At 35.0% G+C, this 23206-nt stretch overlaps 1 protein-coding gene across 3 annotated transcripts in view; it reads right to left on the bottom strand.

Annotated features, from left to right (window-relative positions):
• LOC149806619 (lethal(3)malignant brain tumor-like protein 3) overlaps window positions 1-23206 on the bottom strand; it is an 85684-nt gene that overhangs the window by 60552 nt on the left and 1926 nt on the right. For all 3 annotated transcript variants that reach the window (XM_089955685.1, XM_089955668.1, XM_089955677.1), the window contains exons 2-4: window positions 15182-15419; window positions 10560-10688; window positions 1357-1679 (exon numbers count right to left, since the gene is read on the bottom strand). In XM_089955685.1, the coding sequence (XP_089811811.1) occupies window positions 1357-1679; window positions 10560-10688; window positions 15182-15410 (681 nt within the window). In that variant the 5' untranslated portion in view covers window positions 15411-15419. The remainder of the gene's footprint in view (window positions 1-1356; window positions 1680-10559; window positions 10689-15181; window positions 15420-23206) is intronic.

Raw genomic sequence — 23206 nt, forward strand, 5'->3', positions numbered from 1 at the left:
GATCAATTTTTCCCCAAGATTCTTTTCTGTAAGAAATGAGAAGAGAAAAAAAATCCATCATAAGAGTTGGAGCAGATAGGGAAATCCCACCCTTGGGATCAGAATTTGATGACATCAATAATGCTTCGCAATTAAATTCTGAACCTCAGGTGGTATTATCCTATTTCCCCTATAAAGTCTGAATAATGGATTCTGCTATACTCACTTTGGAATGGCACTGTCAAGTATGGTATGTGACCAATCTGAAGTTATATACTGAAGTCAGATAGCCCAGAATGCTTGGTCTGGGCATTCATATACTCAAGTCAGGCAGACTGGAATGCTTGGTCCAGGCATTCAAATACTGAAGTCAGGTGGCCCAGAATGCTTGGTCTGGGCATTCAAATACTCAAATCAGGTAGACTGGAATGCTTGGTCTGGGCATTCATATACTAGAATCCGGTAGACCAGAATGCTTGGTCTGGGCATTCAAATACTCAAATCAGGTAGAATGGAATGCTTGATCTGGGCATTCATATACTAGAGTCCGGTAGACCAGAATGCTTGGTCTGGGCATTCAAATACTCAAATCAGGTAGACTGGAATGCTTGGTCTGGGCATTCATATACTAGAGTCCAGTAGACCAGAATGCTTGGTCTGGACATTCAAATACTCAAATCAGGTAGACTGGAATGCTTGGTCTGGGCATTCATATACTAGAGTCCGGTAGACCAGAATGCTACTGAATGATATGATGAAGTGTGATATCATTTTCAAAACATGTCTACAAGCATATAAATTGCAGAAGACACAGAAGAAGGCAAAATGACATTTTATGTTTATGTGGGTTCATACCCTATCTGGGTTACAGATTTAAAGCTGGGATACTTGATTTTCTCCATTTAGCCTGCTGGATTGCCATCTGATACTGTATTAACTGATACTCTTACAATGATATCTGTTGATAAAGGTTAGCCCAAAAAAAACTTGCAATAATAGTGGCATTAAAGCAAAAGGTTTTCAAACTGAACTTAACTTTTGGTTCTTTTGACACAAATTAGAAATTTCTGGAGTGACCACTAAAATTTCATGTCCCAATGTAACCTGAAATGCTGTGTAAATGTTGTTACTTAGGTAATATAACAGACTTTTATTTATAGGGTAGCAATTTGTTTTACTTTGTTGCTACTATAAAGTAAACCTTGAATGTAATGACCAAACAATGATCTTTCTGTTAAGACATAATGCCCTCCAAGCCCAATCCAAGAATGTAAATACAGATGAAATGGTGAGTATTAAGTATTGATAACCATGAACATTTTTGACACAGGAAAATAATGTAAGCTCAAATGGCTTTATTAATCTTCTATATATTACCTGTGTAAAGATCTGTTGTGGTCTGGGGTGGCCTATTCCACTGCCTGGTGCTGCCACCTGAATGGTCGCAGTGTTTGTGACTTGCCCAGCTTGCATTGCAGAAAACACCTTTTGCTGAACCTGTACATTCTGCAAAGGTACTGCCATCCCTGGTTTGATAGGTACAGCCCCACTTGTCACATTAGCACCCTGGCTTTGAGGGGAGAGATAAGATGCACCCAAAGGGGACCGAATTTGCTGAAGGGATATAGATCCAGGAATGCGAAGCTGTGTCACCCCTTGTGGAACAGCAGTCATTACATGAGTGTTGGGATTATTTGCAACTGCAAGAGAAAATTTTAGTAAATCTTGCTATCATATCTTTGACCTTGACCATGTAGTTTAATTATTTACCATTCAATCTCACCAGATGTAACTGGTAAAAATACCAAAATATTTCTATAACTTCTTTATTTCCTTTTACAAGGAACTAAATTCAGATAACAGACAACATTGAGATTTTTAAGTCTTATATAAAGTAAAATACCAAGACAAGCTCATCAACTTTACAGAGGAAATATAAATATTATCTGGGTATATCATCATGGTTAAAGTGGCATTGCATAAGAACAAGATTTCAAGTTCTTGTGTGATCCAGAGGATCTCCACAAACAAAAGGGACTGAATAATGGTTTACAAGTTCTTGTGTGATCCAGAGGATCTCCACAAACAAAAGGGATTGAATGATGGTTTACAAGTTCTTGTCTGATCCAGAGGATCTCCACAAACAAAAGGGACTGAATGATGGTTTACAAAAGAAAAAGAAGTTAAAATTCTTGTTGCAATTTCAAACATCAATGACAGAAAGTTATGAAATTTCTCAATCAAAACATCATAAATTTCAGAAAATAAATTAACTAGTAGTTCTGTTGTGATTATAAATACATTCCTACAACCTCTCATAATGTTACTGCCCAATAAGCTGGAAGTTACAGCACAGAAAAGTATCATATAACTTCCCTGATATTACATGGTAGTTATATGATGTATCACAATACAGTGTCAAAGTTATTATTGTAGAAGTTGGACACAAATGGGGAAGAAAACCAAGGCTTATAATTATTTATTAAGGGCTGCATCCTTATCATGTGCAGTGAGTCACATCATTTGTGCTTCTAAAGTATTCTAGGGCTAAATCAAACAAATCAGTTGCCTGTCACTGTTACAGAAAACTGAAATCAGGAACTTGGCTGTGACCCATAACACTGCAAATAATGAAAGACCCAAATTTGAAATTTTTCAATTAAAAGATTTAAAAATGGCTTTACTGATTAAAAAATATAGACATGATCTCTAGAGGCAGACTTGTCTATAACACCTTAAAACAGAATGGGGGGGTTGGGGGTTGGGGGTTTGGTGTGTGTGTAATTTGTACTCTGTGATTTACATAATGGATCGGGCAGGGGTTGTCTCAGTCAAATGGTCAGAATATATCAGTATTTTTTTTAAGAACTTAAATTAGCCAGTTTATGAATTTATTTAAATTCAAGCATGAAAAAGAAAGCTGTCTTTTCTAAGCTACTAATACACCTAACTGTTATCAATAATGGCTGTCAGAACAGATATTTCAGCAGTTTATTGAGACAGATTTATTAGCCTACTGAGACAGATTTATGAGTCTGAACAATATTAGTTTACCTGAGTAGATCAGTGATTTGCATTATCTTCCAGTCCAGGAATGAATTTCTCTACAACAGTACCAAGATCCATGCTCAAACCAGCTGGCTGATGTTCGAAACATCCAAATTTATCCCGATTTAAAAATCCCTCTCAGTGCAATCAATAATCTGATTTAATGACATATCATCACTTGGAGGGTCTTGAAATTTAGAATCATATCGGTCACTTTCAGGTTTCAGGTTTCACAAAATCTTTTTTTCATTTTTCAGGTGAATCCATGTCAGCTATCATTTCCTCTTGGCTTGAATTGTTGACCATGTCCACCATAAAAGCTTATTGTGAACAGACCTTGATATGTTACACATCCAGTTAGATTTGGAGGCATATGACCTAACTACATGTCACATTACTGAGGCTTAATCTCACATGACAAGGTTTCCAATGCAAATGATGTATCTTTGGGGTAATAAAAAAAAAAAAAAAATATGATTGGATCACTGTCTCTTAAAAGCACTTTTTCTTTTCTTTTTACATCAAAGCATTAACGTTCTCAACAAAACTAATACAATCCACAGCAGCTTTGATGTTTTTTCAAACCTAAAACTTATCCTTTCTTATGACATGTCCAAATTTTATAGATTTGCCCATTCTTGCATATAATGTATTGCTTACTTTACCTATGTATATGATTCCCATTTCAGACAATGAATTATATAAATTACATTTACTTTGCCTGATGATGTCTCCATCTATATGACATGTTGCTCTGCACTGTCAAATGTATCTTCCTTTAGCATGATCAAATAGCACATTTTTTTCCAAATGACCAGAGCTGTTTTGTTTTTGTTTCAAGAATTAAGGGGTGGGTGGGATAGGGGGCCAACCCCGATGTGTTAACCCTATCTACACCTTGATAGATTGAACAGATATTTCATTGTCTGTGACTTTGGTCTGTGAATTTCATTGGATACGGTGGCAGGCAACTGTGTCCAATCAAAATCAAGTTGTTTAAATCTGAACACTGTTCCTATGTGATCGAGACCAGGGGAGCATACAATTGGAATAGACTTGAAATAAGCAGGTTTCCACTGCTGGTCCATATTTGTACAAATACATCCTTTCCCTCAAATACACATGTAATAGCTTCTCTCTGGTACTTAGTCATACCTTCGATGCTAAACTTACAAAGTATCCTTTTCAAATCAACTGCCTCTACACTTTTCTGCCTACATACAATACACTGCTGTTACATGCTAATTGGTTAGTGGCATTACATACTAATAGAAAAATAAGAAAAATACACATAAAATGATCACTTACAGATCGTTCAAAATTTTTAATGAAGAACAATTTCTCAATGACCTATATAAAGTTCCATGGAATATGATCCAAAATTTGGATGACATAGATGAAGCCATGAAGGTGTGGACTGACTTATTCATGGATGTAGTATCTAAGCATGCACCACTGAAAGTACATCGAGTAAAGACTGAAATTCAACCTAATTGGCTTACTACTGAAATCCCAGATGCAATGAAAACACGAGACAAATTCAAGGCTATGGAAAACCATGCACAATCTAAAGTATGGAGAAATAAAATAACAAGTATGATTAAAAAAGCTAACAAAAACTTATTATCAGTCATTGCTTGAAAACAAAAAGAGCAACACAAACTCCATTTGGAAAGTCTTCAATGAACTCACTGGAGGAACGCACAAAAAACAAATAAAATTCACTCACTTCTGGTAAATGACACCATAGTCACTGATGAAACTGACATTGCAAATGTTTTCAATGATTTTTTCACCAACATTACCACAAAGTTAAAAGAACCAGTGATAGAAAACAACTTTAATGAACTGAAAAAGTTCTGCAGCAGCAAAATCTCTAAGGAGGTATGTTTCTCTATCCCACCAGTGTCAAAAAACTTTGTTAAAAAATGTCTCAGTGAACTTGATACCAAGAAAGCTACAGGACTTGATCAAATTGGTCCACGACTCATTAAATCTTCTGCCTCTGCTATTGAAGATAGCATAACATTCATAATTATTTTAAGTATTGCAACCTCATCTGTCCCCAAAATATGGAAAACTGCAAAAGTAACTCCCATTCACAAATTTGGTTCTAAGGATGATGCTGGTAACTACCGACCAATCTCAATGCTACCAAACTTGTCAAAATTGATTGAAAAACATGTCCATGACTCATTCATGTCATATTTAACCAAACACTTGCTGTTACACCCTAATCAATCAGGCTTTAGACAGAACCATTCCTGTGAGACTACCTTGATTTTCCTAACTGATAAATGGCTTCAAGCACTTGACCATGGTAGAATAATAGGAACTGTATTTGTAGATTTCAGGAAAGCTTTTGCCATGGTGGATCATGAAATCCTTTTGAAGAAACTGAAAATCTACCAGTGTGATGAAAGAACAATTAGATGGTTTACTTCTTACTTAAGTGAGAGAACACAACATGTTTACATAAATAATGTTCTGTCTGAACCTGAAACAATTAGATATGGAGTACCACAAGGCTCAATTCTAGGTCCATTACTATTCATTATATTTATTAATGACCTACCACTTTTACTAAGAGACTCAATATCATCTACAGATCTCTATGCAGATGACACAACATTGTCAGATATCCAAAACACAAAGCACGAACTCAAAATTTCTTTACAGAATGCCCTAAACAAACTGGAAAACTGGTGCACATGTAATGGCATGGTGGTAAATACTGGTAAAACTAAAATATTACTTATCTCAACACGGCAAAGAAGGACAAATCTTGATAGTGATGAACTATGTCTGACATGGAAGGATACAAATTTGCAAATGGTCTGTCATGATAGACTACTTGGTGTTCTGGTAGATAATAACCTATCATGGACTGAACATATTAAACATATCAGTAAAAAAGTCAATTCAAGTTTATGGCTTCTCAGTAGAATAAGACATTTCCACCCTGAAAGGCACAGAAAACTATTTTATAACAGTTACATATAACCCTATTTAGACTACTGTAATACATTATGGGGTAATTCAAATGACAAAAACATAGCAAAGCTGGCCCATCTTCAAAAAAGAGCATTTGGGCTAATATCAATCCAGAAAGAAAGCAAGGAAAATTTAGCCAGCAAGTTAAAAATATTACCTATTAAAGACTGAATCTGTTTGAGGAAAGTCAAATTAATGTACAGGATATCCCATAATAGTGCTCCTGAATATTTACAATCACTATTCCAGTATAGGCTACCTGGTAATACTCCCCACCTGCGATCCATGTCTACCAAACAGTATAAAATTCCCAAACTAAATAAGGAGTTATTTTAAAAAAGTTTCCAATACTCCGGAACTCTGCTCTGGAATAGTATTCCAGTTGAGATTAGAAATGCCCACTGTATTTGCTTGTTCCAAACCCAATATATCCAGTGGCTTCAGAGATGCAGCTTAAATAAATAAATTCCTTTGTATAAGGGCCTCAAGATAGATTAGTTTTTAGCTAATTGTGTTACCCTCTTTAAATAAGGTGATTATTATTATTATTATTTTTATTACTAAGGGAGACAATTCATGCCCATGAGATGTCACTAGGACAAAGCACTGAAATATCTAATCGATCTGCCAAGGTTATAGACAGGGTTACATATTGGAGCCTTGGCTACCAAAGATGCCTTTTCACATGTAAAGAAAACTTGATCTCATGAGTTCAGGTAAAGATTTTCTATCAACTACAGCATGCCCTCATTATACAGCCCCTGGTTCTTGATATAATGCAGGTATGTTCATGGTCCCATTTCATTACATGGGAGTACAATTATATCATATACTTCACGATAAGGCAGTATCACTTTAAACCTTTAACAAATAGAATGTAAGGCTTTGTAGACAGTTGACATACATGTACCAAAGTTACACAGTGCTTTACTAAAAATAGAACACCTGTTAACTGTTTGACACCATACACATAAGCCTGCCAGTTAGCTGTTACAGCAGTGTAGCACATCTTACGTTCAACATGAATTTTAACCATCTTACAATTTTGGTACAAATTATGTATAGAAAGACTGAAGAGTAAAATCTGATCTTTTTAGGTGTATAATTATTTTTCATGGTCAAGCCAATGAAGCTGTGTGACCAACTGCAGCTACCATTTCTCATACTTGAAATTTATCAGTTCTTTGTCCATGTCTACATCGCTAAATCACCTGAATTTGATAAATTATAAAACTCAGTGATGCCTACATCAATATCAGAGCATTCACCTGTGTTACTGAAGCTTTAATAGCTATGATTCTAACTGCAAACTGAAAAAAGTACTGAACAAAATCTGTAGCTTCCATTTTGGAGCGTGGAAAATGTGACTAAGAGTACTTTAAATAGCAGATTATGACTAGAGCTTACACAGGGACCACGTGATCCGAAGTACTGGTCATTCACATCAATGAATGTAGTATTTAACAGGGGGTTTCTCCGAAGGTGATGCTACAAAAACCTGCTGAAAATGGCTGATGTTTATAGTGGGCATTCAAATATGCTTCCACTAGAATGGTGTAGAGGTGTCAAAACTCGCTCCCATGTAAACAGGGTAGAGGCACCTAAAGGCATTTCACAAAAACAGGGTAGAGGCGTCCAAAGACCTTGCATGAGGTAAAGGGATAAAGCAGTATACTCTGTGACTATTTGAGTGAGTTATAATGCAGAGGTAAAGTGGTGTCACTGAAATGACTTATTTCTGGGTCAGAACAAGCGTACTGTGAATGGCATATGATTTGTCCACCCTAAGTTTAATTCTGAATACTGAAAAGTTTTATACCAAAATATTTCTGCTTTCCATCACGCTAACCTTGAAATTTTACTTTTGAACCCCAAATCAATGGAGTTCTTCCTTACCCTACATCAAGGACTGAAAGTTTGCTTTTTATCTCCAACAGCTAAGTCTGAAATATGAATATTTACCCAAGTGCATTACCATAAAAGACTGGAGAAAAAACCCAAAATTATACAAACTCAAAATTCAGACAACTATATTATTGCTTAAATTCAAACGTATTTTACTAAGCTTAACATCTTAAAATTTTTCAAATCATGTCAAATTGCCCTTTACTGCTTGGTCATATTTACTAAAACTAAAAAGTATAAAAGTTCTCAACCTGAGATAAAAACAAAAAACAAAAACATCAAACACCCAATTAAAATAAATAAATTTGCTATTCAAGTTAGTCCAGTGAAACAGATGGAAAAAACAACCCATAAAGTCAATTTATGTAGTCAGTGGTCCCAAAAGTACAATTCACTTGGCTGATAGTCTCAGTTTCCTCAGACCTTTCCCCACCCCATTTTAGATATTTTGACATTAAACTTGCAATATACAATTTATATAAAATGGGGTGGGAAAGGTCAAAGGAAACTTGGACTACTTTACAAATTCCTCAAGCTCTACTTTGCCTTGGCCCATGGAGTGTATGTATCAAGTGCCATGCTTTTTTCTTTTTTCCAGAAAATAAAAGCAGTCAGCATGCAATGGTCTCATCAACAGAGAAATCAACTAGTTCTGGTATCTCTGACATGGTGATAACTGGTTGTGCACTCAGCATTGTAAATCAGGGTCTTGATGACTGAAAGGGGTGAGTTTTATTTACCAGCAATGACCTTTCTGGTGAAAGTAATATGCTCTCTGCTCGTTTCACCTGCTGTTATTGGGTCAGTTATAAAACTGGACATGCCTTTGAATAAGGCACATGAACGATTGGCTGACTGGTTATGTCATACATACCAAAGAAAACATAAATGACCTCTTTTCATCATATTCACCCCCGAGCCAAGTATTTTTCCATTAATCCTGGAAAGTCTGAATGTGCTTATTTTAAAAATAATTTCTGTCCTTTTTTAATATGGGATATTTAAAGCCCTATAGTGCAGTACATCTTAAGGCAGATGAATTCCATGTGTTTGATTCTTGCCTTCCTCCACTAGCATCCAGACTGTACAGTAAGCCAATAGTATTCAGACTAAGTTTTAGCTATGGTTGAAAAAATATTTTTTTATTGATGAGTGTATTGTGTGCTAAATTTGTAGATTTTCAGCATTATTTTAAACCAATATCAAGTGCTTGTATCAGCATACTTTATGACTCTTACTAGATGTTTTAAGTAATAAACGCCAATTTTCTTCAATTTATAAAAACAAATAAAAGATTTTAAATGTCCAACAGGCTAGTGCTGCTTAAATATGACTAGTCAAGGCTCACAAGAATCGATCCTGGATCTCAGACTAACATAATTTTCTGGCCGTGTATTTACAAGTCATTCAAAATGTTTGGTCAAAGTTTGTGATGTACAACTAATGTCACTGTCCTTAAACAATTTTTCACCTTCCCCCCCCCCCATAGTAAATTAACCTTTGATCTTGATTCCAAAAGTAAGACATCCACAATTTGGTAACCATATTGTGCCAAAAGCATATTTTTTCTTTTAGCAGTGTTTCCCTTTACCCTTATTTGCGCTTCAGAGACCCACACATTTTTAATTTGACCACCAGTTCTGATACCAAAGTTTGTTTTTTACTCAGCCTGACCCCCAGTTTTGACACCAATGAGAGTTTTGACTCTCAGTCTTGCACCCCTAGGGGATACACTGTTTTAGTCCAAGTGAATTTGACCTATTGACTCCAAAAACAATAGGCTTTTTCTTTTACTCCAAACACAAACAATCCATAATGTCTGGTAACAGTAGACAGTACAAAACTCGAGTTATTGCGCTGAAACTAATTTTCTTCTTTCAGCCACAGTAATTTCGATCTTTGTGCATCTAACCCCTAAACAGATAGGGTTCTACCTTATTTGACGTTCAAGCCATCCAAAAACAGGCAGACAGACAGATACACTGTTTGGTTAATGGATAAAAAAAATGGTGCTTTCTAATTATTTATAGGCAAAATAAAGCACAAATTGAACTGGGCAAACAGCAACCCCTACAATTTCCAAAATGCTCAGTGATTACATGCTAAACCACAATAACACTGTGTAAGGGCCAATAACAGTGCAGCATGTTATACATGAACAGTTTTAAATTTTCCTGAATTCTTGTTTGACCTGAAGAACCAGCAACTTTTTAAAAGTTTCTGGTCCTCCAAATTCACTGGTGATGTTCTGAGCTGGCTACACGGATCCGCTACTTCCATTTGTGTAGACAGAACCAGAAAATTATCCACATCCAACTAATTTTAAACACTAAGTGAGGCTGCCTTATATTGGGGGTATTATACACAGTAATAATATATCATAATGTTAAGGGATCACTGAATATGCCTGCCTTTCAAAAAGAACTGCATTACAGTAAAGCACTTTATAGTGAGGGATAATGTACTTCACAATAACAAAAGCACATTGTGAAGACATTCTAATTGCCTGCAATGACAAACTGAAGAAAGCAATGTTTCAACATCTTTGCTTGGCTGGGACAATATATATTCAAAGCAATCAGGTGCAACAAATAAAAAAGAAATAAAAACACTCATGCATGTTGAAAATTTACCCTTCACCACTGTGAGAGAGGAGGGCATGCTGTTGATGTTGGTAGGGCGTACTGCCAATGCAGGTGAGGTGGTGGAAGTCATGCTACCAGGTTGAGGCCCTGCTGCTGATGTCTTCAGATTTATTACACCTATATGGCAAAAAAAAAAAAAAATTCATTCTTTTTCTGTTCATTATACATGTACCTATATGGGAGTAAAAGTGGGTGTGAGATCACTTACCTTGTTGACATCTACTTGAAAGTCAAATACTTGGGCAGTTGGCCAAGAAATTGGGATCAGTATGGTACTTTCAAACATTTTTAATGAATAGCAGATCAGCATCATTTGTGCAAACTTGAAATGTCTTATGCCTGGATGCTTTCTGTAAAACTTTGGCCACTTCTGCTATTCTGTTCAACAGCTTCTGAGAAAACGTTTATACATGGTTTCTATTTTTGGCAATGAAAGCCATTATTTAATGAGGATTTGTACAAATTCAAGTTCCTCATAGACAGGATTTTGAAGCTGTGCCTATAACATGTACATGCCAGGTCTTGCTATAAGATCAATAACTGACCAATTAGGTGCCTATTCAGGTGCATATTCACATTACTTGCAGGGAAGAAAATGATTGCTGACTTAATCCTCTATTTATACCCCAGCTCTGTCTTCACAGAAGTTTCTTTCAGTAACAATGGCAATATCTGATGCCAGATCAGCATCATTTATATATTCCTGAAAGGCCTTCCTATCAGGACGACTTGTCGGAATTCTGATCAGGATAAGCCACTGAAAGGTTCATCTATTTTTAGGAATGGTGTAAACATTTGAGGGTGGATCAACACCATTTCAAGGCCTTTATGTGAAGATGCATTCTGTAAAATTTGGTCTGATGCTCTCAAGTGTTTTCTGAGAACAAGTCATTGAAAGCTTATTTTTAATGTATTTAGTAACTGATGCTTTTTTGTTAACTTTGATAAAAGTCTGTTGTTCAAAAAGAAGTAATGTAATGGTGTTCCTATTTTTTGCAATGGCAGCCACATGTGACAGCTGATTGGCATCAATTGAAAAAAACCTGATTTGCTTTAATGTCAGGACACTTTCTGTTAAATATAGTTAAATTCTGTTTAAGTTTTGAGAAGATGTCAGTGAAGGTTGTTCTATTTTTGTAATGGCAGAAATATCTGATGGCAGATCAACATAATTTATACCATTTTGGAAAGCCTTTAAGTCAGGAAGACTTCAGTACAATTTTGGTCAAATTTTATTGAGCAGTTTTTGAAAAGTTAAGGTTTTCTATTTTTTGTAATGGCTATATCTGTTGGAGGATCAGCATCATTGGTATAAACTTAAAACGGCCTTAATACAATGATGCTTTTTTGGTCAGATTTTATTAAATTCTTTACAGGTGTTGTTTAAGAAGTCATTTGAAGCATTTTCTGTTTTTATAGCAATGGTTGTCAATATTGATAAAAATTGATAAAGACCCGAAAGGTGTTCATGCTAAGATGCTCAGTGCCAAGTTTGGTTGAATATGTTCCAGCGTTTTTTGTTAAGTTTAAAATAGCAAATGAGGACGTACAAATGACAACACACATCAGATACAGCACCGCTGAATAGCCTCACTTGGTCTCATATATTAGACTAAGGGAATGAAATTTTCGAGATGACAAGGAACCAGGCCTGGTCTAATCTACTTAGGTGCAAAGCTGACAAATCAGAAACTTTGTTTTATATTTTTCTTTAAAAAAAAAAAGGGTAATTCTCCATGGATTTAATTTTTCCCATTCATTAAACCGGTGGACACAAAGTTTCTGGAAATATAACCTGTCAAGTCTTTAGAATGAAATTGATACACAAGTATGGTGCTTACTGTTCATTTTGTCTTCAAATTATTCTTCATTGCTATAGTCACAGAATTTCTCAAAATCAATCTCAGAAGGTCTATAGTATAATTTATATTATAACTGCCAATTACAATGCAGCCTCATCTTAAAATAAAATCTGGCAATATAGAAAATTCATTTATTCTCAAATTCAAATATGTAAATTGATGAAACACCTAGAAGACCACCCTGTTAATGAACATTGAAATGCAAATACACAATATAGGTATCTAACTGGTTCAGTGCAAGTGATGGTGTAATATTCCCTGATTTGTTTGATAATATAACCCACTGAAATTTCTACTGTACACTAAATCCCTCAATATTAACATGTTCAACTACTAGACATCTACTGTCAGACCACAATTTGCACTTTACTGTATATTTGTTACAATAATTGCTGAACCAGAACCAATAAACACTAACTGATAGAAAATGTTGTGCTTTTTGGAACCTGAAACTTGTTACAACTTCTTATCCTGTCACCTATTTGTTAACATTATTAGTTTCTTTTTATCTTCTTTTTCAAAACCTGAAATTCGAGTCTTCTGATGGAAGTAGGATGAGTATTTCTGAACTACAGTTGTAAAAGAAATCTATAACCTACTAAAGTAACTTTGATGGCATCCCAGCTCCCACTACTTTTCATTACATGTTATCTCAGTCTTACACCTTCTACTCTCCATACAACCTACCAACCACTTGAGTGGAGACCAAATATTTATTATGCATGATGTGTTTTCTTGTTATGAATACATGGTATAAAACTTTTAAATTTATTTACAGTCAAACCTGTCCAAATGGTCATCTTTATTTTGCTGTCATCTGATCACAACAGCCATTGTGATTCTCCTTCCCCACCCCCCACCAAATTTCATCTATCCTGTATGTAATGATCACCTGCTTTCAGTGGTCAGCAAACACATCCTAACCAAACAATGGTTCCTTCCTGCCTTCAGTGGTCAGCAAACATGTTTTCTAACCAAACGATGGTTCCTTCCTGCCTTCAGTGGTCAGCAAACATGTTTCCTAACCAAACAATGGTTCCTTCCTGCCTTCAGTGGTCAGCAAACATGTTTCCTAACCAAACAATGGTTTCTACCTGCCTTCAGTGGTCAGAAAACACGTTTCCTAACCAAAACATGGTTTCTCCCTGCCGTCAGTGGTAACTGGCATGTATCTACAGTGACAGCTCAGTCTATGCAAAAGTAAAATTTTGCTTCATGAGGCAGGCATTGCTTAGATAAAGGAATATAATGTGAATCAAGGTGCAAACATTTCTTATCTGACTTGTATGCCATATTCTAGTCAGTGTAATGAAACAGGTCACATTCAAAACCCAGGCAATTTTATCATTTAGGTAGAGGTCTGAGGGTCAAAGCAATTCATTGGTGGTAAAAATAGTTACGTTATCAGAGCAGAAATGGAACATGGCTTTTGTGCCATGTGACAGGTACAGATCGTCATCTATTTGTCTGTGCATTAAAACTATCTCTGATAAAAAAAATGTTCATCTTTGCAAAGAGATACTAGATATATCCTTTTTATTAAGGCCAGGGGTCAATCATTATTTAAAACTCTGTAAAGACAGGTACAGTTTTGATTCACGGGTCACAAAGAATAGCCACATATGGCTTCTTTGGATCGACTTATCATCACAGGCTGCTTGCATAAACCAACTCATTTGATTTTTGTTTGACGAGCTACTGGCTAATCCAAAATAATATTTTTAACAAGTCTAATTTATACAATGTGGCCAAACAGTCAGACATAAGCTGTCAATCAGTAGTGAAATTACTGTTTAGTCATGGTGCACAAAAGAAACAAAGATTTGTGATTATTTTATGATGGCGATGATTTAATTTATTGAATGGATTAAAGTGAACATGATACAGTAATCTTTTGTGGAAAATAAATTTGGTAGAGAAAATTTATTTTACGATTTTGATGAGTAGTGCACATAAAGCAATCTTAATAATGTAATAATAATAATAATAATAATAATAACAATAATAATAATAGCAATATTAATTATGATAATAATGCATAGTACTTGTTTAGAAAAGAAATTTAGAAGGTAAACCTGTGTACAAAGCCCACCTTTGCCAAACCTATGTACTGAGGTAACCTGTGTACATAGGCCCCTTTTGCCCTTTCCAATTGGTGGCCACTATTAACAGGTTTGACTGTAATTTGAAAATGTTACTGTAATAGAATTCTGTGTGTACTTCAACCACTAATTCGCTCCTATGAACTTTCTGAACAAGAAGTGAATGGTAGGGAGTTAGAAATTTTTGTTATCCCCATATGGTCTTAAAAACTATGAAATTTCACCCTGCAGTTTTCAACAGATAGACAATTGAGGGTATCACAATCTTTCCAGTATGAAAGCTTAAAGATACTCAACAACCATATGGTGATTTAATTCCTTGTAATCCTCAGACCTTCCTGATGTCACTATCAAACTATTCCATATGTTTATATGAGTTTGCATTACACTTCATATACGTTCGAAGAAATTGTTCTTATGCATAGAGCATAAGAAGAAAAGAACCTTCTGTTTGTGAATGCACTTTTCAATGAAACAAAACAAAGAAATATTGTTTTCTGAAGAATTTCCAATATTAAATTCTTAAATTTAAATCAACTGTATTATAAATACTTTACAAAAGTGAAGATATACATTTCCAAGCCAAGTATTAATATAGACAAAAAGGAATATAATCCTGGTAAGATGATACTACAAAACAGAATACCATTTGAGATTGTGAGACTTATCCCACCCTGGATGTTGGCTGCTCCAGATGCTGTTGTAGTTGCTATGGAGACAGGTGTCATGGTGACTGCTGAGGTTACAGCTGTAGCTGTGCCTGTGACTGGGACAAGTTTGGCTATGGAGTCTAGGGATGTGTTGTCCATCTTCATTTTCTTGGATGGGGGCTGGGAATCAGGCTCACCTGAACCCTGGCTGTCTGAAGTGCTCATTGTGATGTGCTGTTGCAGTACAAAAGAAAAAACAATTAAAACATGTATTAACATGACTTTACGTTTCATATGTGTGGAGCTTTTGGAAATTATAATCTCTGACATAACGAGACACATTTAAAGGAACTTATGCATCTGACAACTAAACAAGAATTGACAGGAAGCCAAAATAAAAGTTATATTCAATTTTATCAACCGGGTGTTGAAATCATCTCTGATGTTCTTGGGTAACAAGATTTTTATGATGGCCACCAAGGAGACATATTGCACATAAGATCCAAACCATTTTGGACCATAGAAAGTCTTTTGGTGAAAACCAGTGTCCATTCAGAAGGAGTAATAGCAAAACTTTCAAGATAGTCATTGTGATGGCTGCCAATGTGGCCATAGTGGAGGGAAGATCGCTGTCATATTCATTAAGGACCAACTAAACAACATAAAAAGTCTTCTGGTGAAAACCTGATATCAATATAGCTTTCCATTTAGAAGAAGTAATAACAAGACTTGCAACACGGCTGCTGTAGTGGCTATATTGGATGTCAGCTCATCACCATTTTCATTAAGACTCACAGACATTGTAGGAAGTTTTCTTGTGAAAACCTGATGTAGATATGATCTTCAATGCAGAAAAAGTAATAATAACAAGATTTTCAAGATGGCTGCCATGGGGGCCATATTGTATGTCCATGGGCACCACTGTCATTTTTGACCAACTAGTCTATGGGATGATGTGCGTGAGCGTGTATGTGTAAAGTTTCATCGCAATAAACCAAGTACTTTAGAAGGAGGAGTAATAACAAATGTGCAAACAGAAGACACACAACAGGTCATTCAGGTTCTTCTGGTCTATGATCAGTAGAGGTAAAAATAAAACTAAGTCTGTGCTACTGCCATGGCTCACCATGGCAGATTCTATCATGCCCCCCATCAACGGCAATCATAACCAAAAATATATTACATATCTTATGTATCTCCCTGTCACAAATACATGCAAGTTTGGTCAAAAACATTAATTTCATTAGAAAAATTACTGTAATTGCAAATTTAGTATGTCTAACCTCCCAGGTACCCTGAGGAGATGCTCAAAATTCATACCTCTCTCACAAATGATAAGTAGATGGGAAGCAATGCATAGAGGTGAATTGCCATCCAGAGTTAATACATACGCACGGATGGAGCATATCACAATACCTAGCTAAGCGTAGGGAATAAATAATAAATAAAAAAAACAAGTCTTTGGCTACCATTTTCCTTTGAAATTTCAATAAATGAAAACATCAATGCCTGTCAATTAATATTTTCTGTGTGCAAGGAAGTGGGTACATATAGGTTCAACCTTCTGCCTAATCGAAAGTGTCAAAATGTGAATCTTCATCACAAGCCACAAGTGAAAATCCAGCCCCTTTTCACCTGTTGATGACACCAACATGATCTGCACATGCACAAACAAAATACTTCAACAGCACATCATGAAACAAGCTCTTGCACATCAATCAATAAGTGACTGTACTTTGGAAAAGAAACTTTGATTGCCTCTTTCAAACAGCATGAAAGGTCATGTTGGGAAAATGTTTGCTTTGGGGTTGCAATAACTGATTAAGCAGGTTTATGAATATTCATTAGAAAAGAGGAAATCTTATTTCTGGCATGGGTTATAAAGAAGCACAGCAGATTTTCACAAGTTGCTCATGCTAAATTTAATATTAGAACAGATTTAAATTTTACAGTTGAATTCTTGTTTGGATGAAACAAACTGTTACCTGGTGGATGCATACATCAATAGCTAGGTCGGTATTTCAGATATTTAAAGCACATGGCTGGCAATGCAATGCAACACAGTTCTTATAGATTTTCTTTTGGAACACACCAGCAGCTTGACTTCTTTTGTATTATTATGGAAAGACTGTTTACCATATGATATGATCCATCTATAACTTCAGGAAGTGCATTTGAGATGAATTTTCAAGTACCACTGTGAATAACGTGTGTATTTTAATTAGTAATTTTTTCAAGATTTTGAAAATGTCTCATTAGGCATTAGACACCAATTTCTATGCTCAAATAACCTTCACAACCAAAACCCTTTGTTAAAGCTGAAAATGCTCATATTAATAGCCTAATTTGTATTTTATTTTTAAAATGGAAAAAGAACAAAAGAAAAAATTTGAGGCCTCTGTCCTTGCATTTTGACTGCTAGACAAGTAGATCAATACTAGAACTGTTGTCTCTATTGGAACAGGGGCACAACATTATTAACCCTTGAGGATTTAAAAACAAGAGTCCCTTGAAGGCAGTGATACTCTACTGGCTAAAAAGAATTTCCAGGGATTAAAGATATGAACGTTTCTTTCTTTCAACTGCTGAATTCTGAAATCATCTCTGATATTTTTGAGTGACAAAATTTCAAATTTTCCATTGTGGCAACCATACTGGATGTAAGATTGGCACAATTCATATGGGGAAAAAACAAGTCCATATGCCCAGCTGATCATCCATTCAAGAGAACTGGTGACAAGATTTTCAATATGCTCATTGTGACAGTTATATTTCAAGACAGATCGCCACAATTTTCATTCAGGACCGGCTAGGCACCATAAGAACTTTTCTGGTGAAACAGCTTAAAAACATGAGCAGCACAATTTGCGGTTTATGTTGCTGTTTTGTATTGCTTCAGGTTTTGTCCTGTAGCTACCTGCATCTGTATTGTTGTTTAAAGTTTGGTACATTAAATCTAGATTGTTGAGTTTTTTACTTACCAAACCATACAACAGATAACAGAAGCAAATAGTACTTTTATGAAACCTGAAGCAATGCCAAACATCAGGAGTAAGAGTTCATACAAAAGTATATCCCCATGTTGACATCATTTCAGTTTTTGAGGATCTTAATAATGGTGGACCAGGCAGAACAAGACACAATGACAATTAAGTCCTGAATGCTTGTTACAGCCAGCTAGTTTTGACCAAGACACAACAACAATTCAGTCCTGAACAGTTGTTACAACCAGCTATTTTCGACCAAGTTGTTGGGGAAAGGGGAAAAAAAAGTACTAATATTTTTGGAGTGAATTTTTTTTACCACTAATAAAAACAATTTCCTTTGTTTTGAAAGAAAATATTATCTAAACTCTTGAAACCTTGCTTTTCTTTCTGTAAATGAATTGTGTTCCTTTTTGTTATAAATCAAGGTGCTTTTAATACAATCTTAAGTTTCCAGGATTTACTTGGATTAAGTAACACTTATGGGAAAACTGTCCAAACTTTTCCAGCAACAACATATTTCAATTTTAAACAAACAAAAACAAACTTGTATCATTTTCCATTAAAAAAAACACCGGGTAATCTGGTTACCTAACACATCTTGAGGTAATTTTGCCATTGGGCCAAGATTCAATTTTGATGTGGGTTGTGAGTAGATAAAGCATTATATTAGGCCTCTGGTGATGTGCAGTCTGATTATTTCCTTATATTAGCTTCCTTGGAATGGTCAGACAAGTTTATGTGTGTATGTACATGCAACCATGCAGCAACTTATACCTTGTAAGCAGCAAATTATTAAGTCAACACAACAGTATTAGGGTCCACGTCCCAGAGAAAATCTCAACATGCTTAAATCCTAAAGTAGACTTTAACATGAAAATACAAGAAACTGCCAGGAAACCAACAAACCTACTCTACATATAAACAACTGCCAGGAAACCAACAAACCTACTCTACATATAAACAATTGCCAAGAAACCAACAAACCTACTCTACATATAAACAACTGCCAGGAAACCAACAAACCTATTCTACATATAAACAACTGCCAGGAAACAAACAAACCTACTCTATATATAAACAATTGCCAGGAAACAAACAAACCTACTCTACATATAAACAACTGCCAGGAAACCAACAAACCTACTCTACATATAAACAACTGCCAGGAAACCAACAAACCTTCTCTACATATAAACAACTGCCAGGAAACAAACAAACCTACTCTACACATATAAACAACTGCCAAGAAACCAATAAACCTACTATACATATAAACAACTGCCAGGAAACCAACAAACCTACTCTACATATAAACAAATGCCAAGAAACCAACAAACCTACTCTACATATAAACAATTGCCAAGAAACCAACAAACCTACTCTACATATAAACAACTGCCAGGAAACCAACAAACCTACTCTACATATAAACAACTGCCAGGAAACCAACAAACCTATTCTACATATAAACAACTGCCAGGAAACAAACAAACCTACTCTATATATAAACAATTGCCAGGAAACAAACAAAACTACTCTACATATAAACAACTGCCAGGAAACAAACAAACCTACTCTACATATAATAATAATAATGATGACTTTGTATAGCACCTAATCTTTAGAAGCTCTAAGCGCTTTACAACATTAGACAACACCAATAAGATAAAAAAACATATAATGATATGATTACAAAAACAAACACCATGAAATTAGAAAACATTAAAAAAACATGCTGAGAATATTTAATATAAACAACTTATGTGTGCTGTGGGTACTTTATATGCATTCTGTGGATAGTAAATTAAGTACATAACTCTGAAAACTCTGTTGTTTTAAATCATAAAAAAACTGCCTCTATGAAAACTTGTATTTTTTATACATACAGGTTCTACAACTGAGCTAAAAGGAATGTAAGATATTTAAATGAAACACTAAAAAAAAATGAAAATCTTCACTGTCATAAATATTGAAAATACTGAAACGATGTAGTTTTCATTCATTCTTTCTCATATTCTTTCAGATATTGCTTAATGGGTTAAGACCCAACTGATAACACCTGGAGCAAGGCAAGGTGAATTACAATGGGAACTGTCATAAATTTGCTACAGACAATGCTCAGAATTTCTTGGGATACAACAGATTCTTTTAAATTAATTTTCAGAACAAAAGGGCCCTGGGTGGCAGACTGGTCAAAAGCACTTACCATTAACAATCACTGCCATTGCTTATCAATATGGTCATCACATTGTAAATTATTAACTAAAGACACACCTAAAAGCTTTTCAGGTTTGACATTTCCTAACTGATGATCATTTATTGCAAGAGATAGCTCTTGGTTCCCCAACTTGTGCAGCTTTTGTGATGTCTCCAAAATCATACATTTTGTTTTACCTTTATTAATTACCATCCTATTTTGTTGTGCCCAGTTTTGGACTAAGGTCTGAGTTTAATCTATTTTGGATACTGGATAACTTCAGTATCAGAACTAGATGTATACAAGGTTGCATTGTCTGCAAACAAATCTGTATTTGTTGTGGCTTCATTATTTAATGGTAGATCATTGATATAGATAAGAAAGGGGAGAGGGCCTAAAACTGAGCATTGAAGGACCCCTGAATGAATAGTGCGAGCTTGAGAGCTAATATTGCCAATGCTTACTTGTTGAGACCTTTGGTTTAGGTATGATCTTAACCAGTTTAAAGAAGGATCGTCAAACCTGTAACAGTTCAACGTTTTGCAGCAGAATTTCACGATCAACAAGATCAAAGGCTTTCTTGAAGTCAAGGAAAACAATCTCAATCATATGTCCATGATCCATTTCCTTCAGCCAAAGATCAATTAATTTGCTAAGTTCTTTTTGGCATGAGTGGTACTTTCTAAATCCTGGTTGCACTTTATGAAATAGAGAGTAAATTTAACAAATATTGAGACCCAGATGGCTACTTGCTTTTCAAATAATTTTGACAACACAGGTAGAATTGATATTGGTCTGTAATTCCCTGGATCCTCCTTTTTTTCTTTCTTAAAGATAGGTGCAACCTTTGCACATTTCAATGTTTATGTAACACTACCACTCATTATACTTAATTTTATGATATGCGTTAATTACTTTTTTATTACAGGTGCAGCAATTTTAAGAATTATTGGACCAATATCATCCAAACCTGAGGATTTATTAATATTCACCTTAATGAGCACATCAAAAACATCAGCTTCACTAACATTTGCTATTGAATAATAATTATCATCAAGAATTTTAGCTCTTATAAAAAACAGAAGAGCATCAAGTTCAATTGGGATGTTAGTCTGGTTCTGAATACTCTTACTGGAGATGCTTGTTAAGAAACTGTTGAACATTTCCACATCGTCTTGAATAGATGTTGCTATATCATCAATTTGTCTAAGTCAAGGTGGAAAACAACTGATCTTGGGTGGGTTCAGCTCTTTTAAATGCTTCTAGATGCTTCCACAATGTCTTGGTACTCCTACTTTCATCAACAGCCTGTTTATAGTACCGGGTAGTTCTCTTTTGGCTTATGTATCAGGTGCTTAGCTTTATTCATCCACTTTCTATTGTTTTTCATGTCATTTTTTCTTGTGGTAATTATCTCTTTGGCACCTAGCCTCATTGATTTCAGGGGTAATCCACCTGGGTGTAAGTTTGGTGTTTAATCCTTTTTGTTTTCATTGGGGTGTGCTTGTCTAAGGCTGCATTGAACATCCGATACCATTTGTCTAAGGCAGTGTTGATATCAGAGATACTGCATACTGAGTGGAAGGGTTTGCAAATTAAATCGTTTAAGAACCTTTCCTCATCAAACTGTTTCAAGTCCCAGTATTGTATTTCAATGTGTTGACCATTCTTAGATGATTTGGGAACACGTCTAGTTACAGACTGGATAGTGGTCATTCAGTGCATACACTGGCACATTAATTTCACTTACATTTTTCTGGTTTATTAGTATAAACATGATCAATGATAGTAGCACTTTTATCTGTTACTCTAGTTGGTATGTTAATTAATTGAGTAAAGGTGTAAGGTTCAAAGTTAATAATCTATACTAATGATGGAGTTTTCAAGTAGTTAATCACCAAATACGATAGTTTTTAAATCTTCCTTACATAATGCTTTTGAATTTGAAAGCCAATAAACTGAAGGCTTCAGTATCAATACTTATCATTTTTAACATCATGCTCTCTAATGTCAGCTCAGTGTCTTTTACAGGCTGCCAGCTACAATGTAAGCTATAACACCCCACATAGCAAGATATGTTATTTTCTTTTACCTCAAGATAAAAAAAAATTTCAAATAACATGGCATGCAAGATTGGTATCATTTTTCTATAAATCAGAGGTAACAGTGTTGGGAAAATGATGAAATTCAGACTTTTTGGCATAAAATTCTTTATTAACTGCAGAAACAATTTAATATCTTTTTGTAATGAAACTGATGAAAACTGAAGGTATACTCTTGTAAACCTGTCAATGGACATCTACATCTGAATTGTATGGAATTTTACTCAAGGTCTTCCATATTATTTTATATGAAAAGAAATGCTAAACCACAGGATGACCACAGAGATTTTTTAAAAATGCACTTTGTTTTGTTTGCAGTTAAGGAAGACAATGTGATTTATTGCAAATCCATATGGAAATCAGAAGAAATGGCACAGATCATTGTGTAAGTACATTATTTTCAAAGTATTTTCCATAATTTTTTCAAATACCTGATAAACTTTGTGAATAAATGTAGACACAGGAATTTTAATTAAAACAAGGAATTTTTTTATCTTGACCAAATAATTCACCTTTGGATTATATTATATCAACAAATATAATGCTAAATCTGTATAGCAAGGAGAAGTCTATACATTTGGTAGGCCTGAAACTAAATTAGAGCACTTAACCAATCAATCAAGAGCTTTCACATTTTTCAACTTGAATTGAAATTACTGAACTGGAGAAGATGTTGCTTTCATTTTAAGTAAACACTTCATTTTTATAGAATATCTTCATTTAACTCGACTAGTT

This window comes from Sinohyriopsis cumingii, chromosome 1 (genome assembly GCF_028554795.1).
Source record: "Sinohyriopsis cumingii isolate HCF-2022 chromosome 1, ASM2855479v2, whole genome shotgun sequence".
In the NCBI taxonomy this organism is placed as follows: Eukaryota; Metazoa; Mollusca; class Bivalvia; order Unionida; family Unionidae; genus Sinohyriopsis; species Sinohyriopsis cumingii.